This window comes from Clarias gariepinus, chromosome 8 (genome assembly GCF_024256425.1).
Source record: "Clarias gariepinus isolate MV-2021 ecotype Netherlands chromosome 8, CGAR_prim_01v2, whole genome shotgun sequence".
Taxonomy (NCBI): Eukaryota; Metazoa; Chordata; class Actinopteri; order Siluriformes; family Clariidae; genus Clarias; species Clarias gariepinus.
The window spans coordinates 8,173,079-8,184,529 of NC_071107.1; the positions used below are offsets into that span (position 1 = coordinate 8,173,079).

At 36.6% G+C, this 11,451-nt stretch overlaps 1 protein-coding gene across 1 annotated transcript in view; it reads right to left on the reverse strand.

Annotated features, from left to right (window-relative positions):
- LOC128528831 (mucin-3A-like) overlaps nt 1–11,027 on the reverse strand; it is a 51,416-nt gene extending 40,389 nt beyond the window's left edge. Inside the window, exons 1-2 of the mRNA XM_053501983.1 lie at nt 10,784–11,027; nt 212–342 (exon numbers count right to left, since the gene is read on the reverse strand). Of these exons, the coding sequence (XP_053357958.1) occupies nt 212–342; nt 10,784–11,027 (375 nt within the window). The remainder of the gene's footprint in view (nt 1–211; nt 343–10,783) is intronic.
- Nucleotides 11,028–11,451: the final 424 nt, after the last annotated feature.

The window sequence follows — 11,451 nt, forward strand, 5'->3', positions numbered from 1 at the left end:
TGCTTGGTGAAAATGTTGGTGTAGTTATTGAAGTTTTTGGCATGGTTGTGGATAATTCAGTTGTAGTGCTTGGAGTGAAGGTAGTTGTTACTTCAGTTGATTGAGCTGACCTTGATGTTTCTGTGGTTGCTGTAGCCTGTGTTGTTGATTCAGTGGTAGTGGTCACCTCTGTTAGTATTGTGGTTGGTGAAAATGTTGTAGGTGTAGTTACCTGTATAGTTGTGGATGATTCAGTTGTTGTGCTTGGAGATAAGGTAGTTGTTACTCCAGTTGATTGAGCTGATGTTGATGCTTCTGTGGTTGTTGTAGCCTGTGTTGTGGACTCACTGGTAGTGGTCACCTCTGTCAGAAATGTGGTTGGTGAAAATGTTGTTGGTGTAGTTATTAAAGTTGCCTGTATAGTTGTGGATGATTCAATTGTTGTGCTTGGAGCAAAGGTAGTTGTTATTCCAGTTGATTGAGCTGATTTTGATGGTTCTATGGTTGTTAAGGTTGCCGTGCTTGGAGCTAAGGAGGTTGTGAATACATTTGATGTTTCTGTTGTTGTTGCCCCATGTGTTGTGGCTTCAATTGTAGTAGTCATTTCTTTTACCGATATAGTCGTTGCTTTTGTAGCTGCTATTCCCTCTGTAGTTGCTGATGTAGTGCTTGGAATTAATATAGTTGTAAATCCTGTTGATTCTGCTGTATGTGTGGTTGTTTCCTCTGTTGTTGTTGATAATAATTTTTCCGTTGTACTACTTGGAGCTGGAGAATTCGTAGATACAGTAGGCGCTGTTTGTACTGATGTCCTGAAGTCAAGACATGATGTATAAAAAATGATATATACTGATCAGTCAAGACATTATGACCACCCGCCTAATGTTGAGTAGGTTTCCCCCTTTGCCACCAAAACAATATTGACCTATGTGTTCTGATACCTTTCTATTGAAAACATCATTAACCTTTTACTTAATTTGAGCTATAGTAGTAGCTCCTCTTTTGTATCGAACTACACAGGCCAGTCTTCACTCCCAGTGTGCATCAGTAAGCCTTGTCCACCCTGACCCTGTGACCAGTTTACCAGTTTTCTTTCCTTTGATCAATTTTGGCATGTCCTGCCCACTGCTGTCCATGGGAACATCCCACACAAGGTGCAGTTTTGGAGTTGCTCTGGCCCAGTTACCTAGGCCCTTACAATTTGGCCCTTCTCACAGTAGCTACATTATTAATATCTTAATATAATGGTGGCTGCAAGTGGGTGGGATATATTATGCAGCAAGTGAACCTTTTTTTCCTGAAGTTAATCTGTTAAAAAAAGGATTTAAGTGACTTAGACAAGGGACAAATTGTGATGGCAAAATGACAGAATAACTCTGCAAACCCGCAGGTCTTGTGGAATGTTCCTGGTCTGCAGTGGTGAGGACTTATCAAAAGTAATCCAATGAAGGACAACCAGTGAACCGGCAAAAGTGTCATGGGTGGCCAAGACATAATGTTGCACATAGGGAGCCAAGACTGGCCCGTGTACTTCAATTCAATAGAAGCATTACTGTATATCAAATTGATGAAAAGGTTGATGCTGGTTCCGATAAAAAGGTGTCAGAACACACACCTCACTGTTATGGTGGTAAAAGAGGAGACTTTTAATACTCAATATTAGGCAGTTGGTCATAATGTTATGTCTAATTGGTGTATATATCTATTTATAAACAATTGCACTACATATGATTCAACTTACATTAAAAATTAGGTTTTAAAAAAAATACTAACTTGCAGCTGTTTATAATATATCAGTGAAACTAGCTATTTAAATAGCTTAACACAACTGATATAATGAATGATTTCTCCAAATTCCCTTTTAATGTTTACTGCAGTTTCCGAATAGTTCAACCCCAAATCTATATAAATCTCTCATTACAGCACAAATTTATAAATCAGGTAATGTCTCAAGCATAGATTAGTTGCCTCAGTTGTGGTTTAGAACACGTCAAATATGTGGACTTTCGATAGATTTGTTGGAGATGTTTGACTCCATGTCAGAAATGACAAGGGGGTTGTCCATGAAGTTAGGGGAAGAAATCTTTGCCTTGCACAAACAAGGACAAGGATATAAAAAAAGGTACTAAATGTTCCTAGGAATAAAGTAGGAGGCCTATATTTTGCAGGTTCAAGGTTAAAGGAAAAGTGGCTACACTACCAGCTACACTAACAGAAGGGATTTGGTGGCAGTAGACATAAAAGTTTCACACTATAAGGCGCATACTGAACACTGAAGGTCACCTGGTCGCTACTGATCCTAAAAAAGTTGCCTTAATATGCTAAACAAGAACACAAGAAAAGACGGCTCAATATGCTAAAAAACTCATAAAAAGGGCAGAGAAAGTTTGGGAATTCTGTTTTATGGACTGATAAAACAAAACATTTACAGCGGTATGTTTTAAGGATTAAGAATGAAACATGTACAGAAAAGTGCACCCTTCTTACAATGAAGCATGGTAGTGGCTCAGTAATGCTCTGGGGCTGCTTTGCTTCTTCTGGCACTGGAAACCTTCCAGTGTTTAGAGGGCAAGATGGATTTCATCAAGTATGCTCAAATAATTTGATTCCAATAGAAAAAAGCAGTTGCTGCACATAAAACCCAAGAATCTTACTGAAATAGAAAATCATTAAAAAAAATCTGCCAGAAGCTAGTGTCTGGCTATACATCATGTTTGCAGCAGGTCAGAATAGCTAAAGTATTGAAAATGTTTCTCATCAAAGGGTTGAATAATTTTCATACTGTAGGAGTCATTAAAAATTGCATTTTCAGTTGAATTTGGAGAAAAAAAAAATTTGTTGTGTTGAGCTGGTTATATTTCTCTTGTGTTATTGATTTATTACAAACAGCAAGATAGTAATAAAAAAAAAAGCTGGGATGAAGTTTTTCAGTTCAACAAGAATATGACCCAAAGCATAATGCCAAGAAAACACAGGAGTGGCTTTAGACCAAGTATTGCAGCGATGCAGCCAGAATTTGAACCTGATCCCAATAGAGCATTAAGAAGTAACATTTGAAAAACTTAAAAGGGTCTGAAAACTTTCCATTGGCACTGTGTGCATATATATATATATATATATATATATATATATATATATATATATATGCAAAAAAAATCTCTTTTTTTTATTCTACTAATTTTAACTTCACCATGAAACCAGAAAATGCTGAAGTAACAAGTTTTGCATCTCTACTTACGTAGTACTTCTGGTCCTGCTAAATACCAAGCATAGGCACACTGTGACAAATACAGTATGTTGTTGTTAATACAGGAACATGTATTAAATTATTTTAACATGTATAACGTATAAAATTCATGCAATTCAGAAAGGCCATAAACTTACAACAAATTAATATTAATCCATAGTTTAATTCGTATTATATTTTAAATGACAAAATATGAATTGTTATTTTAATCTCATACATACAGGGTACTGATAATATTATACAGTTGCCCTCCCTATACATCATTTAAGTGTTGTTTTTTCTTATTTCTGTCAGTTCTATTCTTAAATTTTAAACAAGGACAATGGACAATTAATACTTAAAATAGTTGATGTTAAAAACAGTGATAAAAACAGAGTTTTTAAATAAACAAGAAAAACAGGGTTTAAATACGCTCATATTCCGTGCCTTCATATTGTTTTTGTTCATGAAGATGTTTAAAAAAAAAGAAAAAACATAAAAAAATGAATAAGTACAGAACAAAATGTTCTGGGATCGTGTTTACTAAGTGCCTTAGAGTGGGAAACCGCTTCTAAGTGGTCAAAAATAGGAGTAGGACATACCGTAAAAGTAATTTATGATGCTTGCTACTCTTATTTTTTTTTAGCAAGGAGTAGGACTACGCTGAGGAAAGCGTGTCACTTTTTTATGACACTAAGTGCCGTAAGGTAGACCGCATATGTTAGAACCCACACGTTATAGTGTGTATTGTAGTTTTACCAAGTTTTTGTAGTCTTAAATGGTGGGAAACAAAATAGTGAAATCAGGAGCAGTTGTGTGAAAGCTTTATGCACAATGACTAAACTTGTAGATGTGTGACTCAGCTGCATGAAGTTTTATTGCTAAAGACTTTTTTATTCATTCATTACCCTATGTCACCATGCGGCACGCACCCATGCCTCTCGTGTTAATTTATTTTTAGGTTTAAAATTTACATATTGCCTTAGTAATAATTTATGTATGGTGCTATGGTATGCATTAAATGTACATTTACATCAACTACAGAGTCAACATTGCGTTAAAAAGAAAAGAAAAATAATTAGAGAAAAATAACTAACACCCTGACACAAAGATCACACATACACACACACATGATGAAAGCATACCACTCAAAAACTGCAATGTATATTGGGTAAAACTAAATTAGTAGTATTTTAAATAGCATGGAAGAAAAGCATTCTAAACTTTAAACAAGTTCTGCTAGATCAACATACTGTATTTCTCCACTCTTATAGGGTTATATTTTCCTGCTTGTGTTACTGTACTTGACTTTAGTGCAGCTTTTGACACAATTGATCATACTGTTATCCTTAATAAGGTCTACAATCAAGATATGACTTCATAAAAGTTTACCTCCACATGCAACCTACAGGTAACCCTCAGGTGCAAATAAGGAAAATCAGACTTTGATTAAAAAAAATAATAATAATAATAAATAAATATCTGGTTCAGTTACATGCTGCAAAATTGGTAGGAATGATTTTTCAGTAAAGATACAGTAGATAACAATCCAAAACATAGCACGAAAGCAATCTAAGTTTAAGAACTGGAATGTTCTTACTGGACCAAGTCTCAACCCAACTGAGCTGCTTTCACTTCACAAGTCAAAACTGAATGCAGAAAGACCCACAAATAAGCAGCAACTAAAAGGTCTGCAGTAAAGTCAAATAAAAAAATGTAAAAAGCAGGCAAAGCAACTCAAGAAGAAAACCTAGGAAACTGCACGCAAGTATTAAAAAATATTTAAAATAATCCCAATATTTGGAAGTGTATTATTTTGTTCAATTTCTTTGAGGCTGTGAAATTGGGACACTATATAAAATGTCTGTAGTTGTTAAACATTTAACACAATATCTGTGTGCATGGGCTGAAGGTATGGGTTTTGGGGGTGGGAATTTTATACTTACTGAAGGAGCTCAACCTGAAAAGATGCTAATCATAATCAGTTCAAAACTAAAAGTTGACCCAAAATAGGCTTTGGCTCCCTCTTGTGATCATTATCAGTAGCTAAGAAATATTATTAAGGCAAAATGGTGCTTTTTAATTAAATAAAACATTTTATTAAGAAAACACTAACCAGTTTTTGGTAAGAGTAAATGTAAATCTAACAGTCTAAAATGAAAGCATGATATACATTTTAATATTGTATAGAAAGTCTATTTTTTATAGTATGTTACTCTTATGTTGCTAAACATTAGATTAAAAAAAACAGTTCATCTTGAAGTAAAAAGGTTTAAAGTTTACTTACATAGTGTGAGAAGCGATGTGTTACTGCTGCCATTGTTTTTAGAAAAAGTGAATCTGTTGACATTCCATAATGTTAAAACTGAGGGGTTTTTTTGTTGTTAAATCTTTCTGCAATATTATTACTCTATTATATTTATACTCTATTATCTATCAACTCAACTCAAACCACTACTGCGAAAAACACCACAATTAACAACTTTTAAAAAACTACTAATGCTACTAATTCTACTACTAATAATAAGAAGAGCAGGAGGAAGAATTGTAAGTAATGGTAAAATATAAGCCTTTTATCTCTTTTTCCACTTCAGCATATTACTGTGATTTCTAATTTGATGTCTGATAGAAAAAATATGGTTTATGCATTTAACTAGACTTTTTCCACATTTTAGACTTCACAATCTTATTCCTCTTACTGTGGCACAATTTGAAATTCTGAAATGTTACATTTTGTATAATTTGTAGTTTTATCAGTATATGTGAGCAAATAAATGGTAAATGATATAAAGTAAAAGTAAGAAAAAGGCAAAATAAGTTTTATTACCTTATTTTATCATTTAAAGTCATACTCATCTGATTTCAAATAGTAATCCGTTCCCTGTAATCCTCTCAGCAATTTGTTATCTAAATCGCCCCAGGTTCTGTTATGGAAAATGATTTCATTGAAGAGTAAACTGAAATTATAAGGAGTGGTTATAGGTGAAATGTTAGTGGCCTGTCCCCCTTTCGCATGTACATGCTAACAAAAGGCTATTTTTATTCACCTAAACAATAAGGGGTGTTCAATGAAGCATTGAGGATTATTAAAAAGAATTATGTAAAACAGTCTTTCATCAGTTTACCACATCACTTTTCACAGTGGCTCTTATTCTTACACATTAGAATTTACTTGCTTTGAAGTCTTTAGCAATAAATACACCCTGATACTGGTTTACCAGGTCATGGACATACAGTAGGCTACTATCAGTTCAAAGACTCTGTTGGAAAGGTTATATATATTTCTTAATTTAAAAAAGTAAAAAGCATACAAACAACACTTTTTTTTTATTAAAATGCTATTTTAAGAAAACAAGTTTGATGTTGTATTCACTTGTGAAACTATATAAAAAGACCAGAGTAAAGAGAATTATTTAAAAGACTAATAAAAAAAATAATAATAATACAGAGTGGCAGGAGTTTTCAAATGTACTAGTATACCTGCATGTATTTCTACTGCATTATTCAAACTCCCAAGATCTAATTGTTTTATTTGTTAGAATTGGTGCACAGTTCCCACAGACAGATGCGTCTCTTCCGAAAGTTGTTTATCCAATGATTTTCCAGGATCGGTCTTTCCACTCACCGAATGTTCATGGAAACCACAGTACTGAGCCACCTCAGCCGAGCTTGTCATTCATGGATGTACAGCCCTCTTTAAAACTGTATCCACCATTCAGATGCAGTTTCACTGCAGCTAAGAGTCCTATCACAGTGCTTGAAGTCTTCTGTAAATATCAATCATTTTTCTGCCTTTATTCACCAAAAATCTAATCACACGTCACAGTTAGACTCTTCAAATTTCTAGTAAACAAGTAATAAAGGTCTTACCTTTGTCTGCTTGAGGGGTGTTATATCATGGCATCCCAGCACTTTTGACACTAGGATATGCGAAGAAAGAATTTCACTGTGCAGTAATGTATATGTAGAGAAAAAGGCTAACTTAACTTAAGGAATATGCACTTGAATAGCCATAAGACTTAAATGTAAATTTCTTGGGTATTTTTCTCATGCACCTGAAGGACAGTTGCACAACCAGGTTCTAACAAAGTTCTACTCAGACTTTTTAAAGAAAAGACTTCAACGTTAAACATCTGCCTTTAATTAATTTAATTTAATTTGGAAAAAGAGCTTAAAAGAAGTAAACTGCAATTCCACCCATATAGCCTTGTCATATTAAACCATGTCTTTCTGCCGAACAATACAGACCAGCCTCCCAGTTACCAAAGCGAGTCACTTGAGTCAGGAGCATTGTCTTTTTTCATCCATAATAACACAAGATTTTTTTTTCCTCTAAGCTATGTGGGACAGTCAATTTAAAGGCAAGAGGACCAGGATAGTGGCATAACTATGGTTAAATCTGTGGTTCTCAAAGTGTGGTGTATGTCCCACTAGTGGGGAATACAGTCAAGTCATGACAGGTGGGGTTCGATGAACAGGAGGAAATTTGTCTTTCTTGTGCTTTTTTTGTTGTTGTTGTGCTAATTCGTATTTTTCTTTATTGACAATAAAGATCATACACTTAAAAAGAAAAAAACATACACATATAAAGGGGTAACATTAAAATAACATCAGCAGAACCATAGTGCAACAATAATGGTTTAATGTCAGGATGTTAATAGCAGCGGAACAATATAAGGAAACTTTCATTTATAGGGCATAGTGTATGTAGTGGGTATAGCAATGTCATTGTATAAATTTGTTACATTTGACCACAAAAAAGCAGAAGATTCAGCGCAAGCAGACAAAAACACAACAGGCAGTAAGCCTAATCAATAAAAAAAAAAGCTAAAAAGACACTTTGAGACAATACACCCCAGTAACAGCAATAAGCTACTCAACTTCTTTCCATGAAAACTGACAGAAGAATAATCACTTACAGTGGATACAGAATCACCCAGTGCAAAAGAAAAAACACACCAGACCTCTGAGCAGCTTATTCTCCCTAATGCTATAGTTATGGTGTCAATTATGCTGGATGAGACAAGTGCCACAAAAATTAAAGCTATCCCTCTGTTAAACACTATAGTTGCAAAACCTACATGCAACATTTCATGTGATCTTGTAAATCAACTTATAGATAAGCTCAAAAATACATGTATTGCATTACAAGTGGACAATGCTACTGACATTAATAATGACTGTTTGTTCATTTCATATGTCTGCTTTGTAAATTCACTGAGTGAGGATCCGCTCTTCTGCAGGTGCATCCAAGATTCTTGTTACTGTGTGAACGTTTATTGGGTGGCATACAGACCATGTCAAAAAAAAAAAAAAAGAAAAGGACTGCAGGCAGTAATTTAGAGGGTTGCCCCAAGTGAACAATGGAAACACTGTTTCATTTACAGGTAAGTGATAGTGTTACAGCAGCTCAGACATGAATTAAGTGACATATTGGCAGAGGTTGTGAGCATGGGCAAATTTATCAAAACCCAATAGATCTGCATCTTTTTGTAGGACGGGATAAACACCTACCTCACCTGGAAGATAAGATCATTGCATTCATGTGGGACAGTCACCAAGGATGTCTTTGAGATGTCTACTTTCTTTGAAAATCTAGGTAAAACCAATGGTTTGCTGAAGTCAGCGTTTCTGGAGTCACCACAGTGATCCCATGTATTAAATTAGCACATCTCTTCCCAGAGAGGATAATTCCAGCTGTTGTTTCATTGCAAACAAAGAACAGCTCTCAACTCAACATTGTTCATAACTTGAGGGTAGCAGTATTAAGCCTGCAACCTTGTTTTAAAAAGATGTCCAGCAAAAAACAGACTCTCTGTAGCAACTAATGCAGTGATACGACTTACATATTCACTTGTTCTTCCACTTGTAACTTGTTCATGGTTCTTACCAAATCCATTTCCCCTCCTTGCACAAATTGCAAAGTAAGGCTAAGTGATCACACCATTGCTCTTATATCTTACCTATTTTAAACTTGATGTCGTTTAATCTTATTGATTTTGAAATCAAAATAAAATAAATGTCACCAAATGCACAACTAGTGCCTCTTATCTGAGAATAGGAATATTAAATATTAAAACTAAACTGTCATCTGTCCTCATTTTCTTGGACCTGTCAGCTGCATTTGACAAAGTGAACCATAAGATTCAATTATCTATTCTAATACAAGCCTTGGAAACTGTAGAATGGCATGGCAATGGTTTGCTTCTTAACTAGAAGACAGATCTAGATGTTTAAGGTACCATGAAGGGGATCCACATCTGCTCCATGCAGATTCTCCACTGGTGTCCCAGGGCTTAGTACTGGGTCTTCTGCTCTCCCTCTATTCCCTCTATGTCTGGGTAAGGTCATATCATCGCACAGCTTTTCATCCCATTGTTATGCAGATGACATGCAACTTATTCTCTCTTTTTAACTACATTAAAAATTAAGGTGGGGGGGGGGGTTGGACATAATTACTAACTTGCAGCTGTTTGTAAAAACAAATACTAGGTACTAAATTGTTCTAAAACAAATAAAACAAATACTAGGTACGAAATAGTTCTAGAAATACAGTATGAAGCATATTTTGCAGGTTCAAAGATAAAGGAACAGTGGCTACACACTTTTGTCTTTTACTGCTGCACATGATAAAACAGAAAGGCTGTCCAGAGTTACTGTGTGATCAGAAAGCTTACATATATCTGCAAGTGGTCCTAAGAATAGTATTTATGTCTTGTCAGAATGTAGTAAATTTATTTTTTCCACATTTCTCAGCTTTATTAAGTTGGTGTCTTGCATCTGGCTTTGCTGAGATATTTAACTGTATGTCATCAGCATAACTGTGTACTCTAATACCATGCTTTGAAATTATGTTATCCAGAGGAAGCATAGAGAGAAATAGAAGTAGAAACAGTAGAAACAAAAACAGAACCCTGTGGGACACCAAACTTTACTTTAGCAAATGTAGAATAATAAAGCAAAAATAGCTCCCTGAACAAACAAACATTCGCCTGCTCTAAAATAAAGTAGTATTATTGTGGTATTATTTCAGTGGTATTGGTATTATTTCAAATAGCATGGAAGATATTCCTGAGCTCTAGAAAATCAATCTCCCCACTCGTGCTTTGAAAGGATAACAAAAATAATCCTAGTAACCCTTATAATGAATAAAACCACCACAAAAGCATGCACATAATTAACATGCAGTGGTAACAACTTCATGAGAAACAAATAAAAAATATCAGTCAAACAATTCAGGCTTTAAAACCAGACAATTTTAGAATATAATACTGTAGCGTTTTACCACCAGAAAGGATGTTGGAGAGACAAGTGAGCTTGATTGCTGCCCAATGCAATGGCTGGGAGTACTTTATTTCACTATTCCACAGCACTGTATAGCATGAGTAACACATTCACACGCGAACCAGACCCAATTCAACCTTAAACCGGAGCACATTCAACGGGTCACAAACACACTCCACACACAAACATGGCCCCAGCCCAAACAACCTTTCCCAACAGGGTGAACACATAGAGAACACCCGCAAGGCATGACGGTCAACAGCCGTCGCCCCGCTCACACCACACTGCCCCCACCTAAGCTGTGACCATCCCTGGTCATCCTGAGACTCTCAGTCTTGGAGGCATGAAGGCGGTCGGCGCTGGCGCTGTGAGCGCCGGGGTCCTTTTGTGGAGGAGGGAGGAGCGCAAACCTTGTCCTGAGGCAGTCCGGCCGACGTTTCGCCGGCGTGTGTCCACGCCCATACGCTCCATAGGTGCCCCTCCCCTGAAAGTCCTGCAGCGGTGCTCGCGAGCGCTGGGTGGGGCCCTTCTTTGCCATTCAGAGGTCGCATCGGTGAACAAAGAGTTTACTGTCAGTATGACAGCCCGGCCAGTAGAAATGCGACTACGGGTGCCCTAGGTGACGCAGTAACTCGGTTGCATGCCTGCTCGGACGGCTGATCACCGCCAGAGAGCCTGGAGGACTGCATGGGGAGACAACCGCACACGCACTCTTCAACTCGCTCGCAGTACCGACCACGCGTTTTGCCGCCCGGCCGTCGGGATATCGCGCCAGCATTAGCGTGTAGTTTTGAGCCTGCTCGGTCTGCTACTAGATGTTTACATGGCGCGACTACCGGAAGTTCCGCCCCCAGATGTGTGCTACTAACATGTCTGGCTATGGTTTGGGTATTAGCAACCTTGGCTAACCCGAGTTCCGTTATTTAAGTCTAGCACTTCACCCTAATGTCCAACCCCAAAAT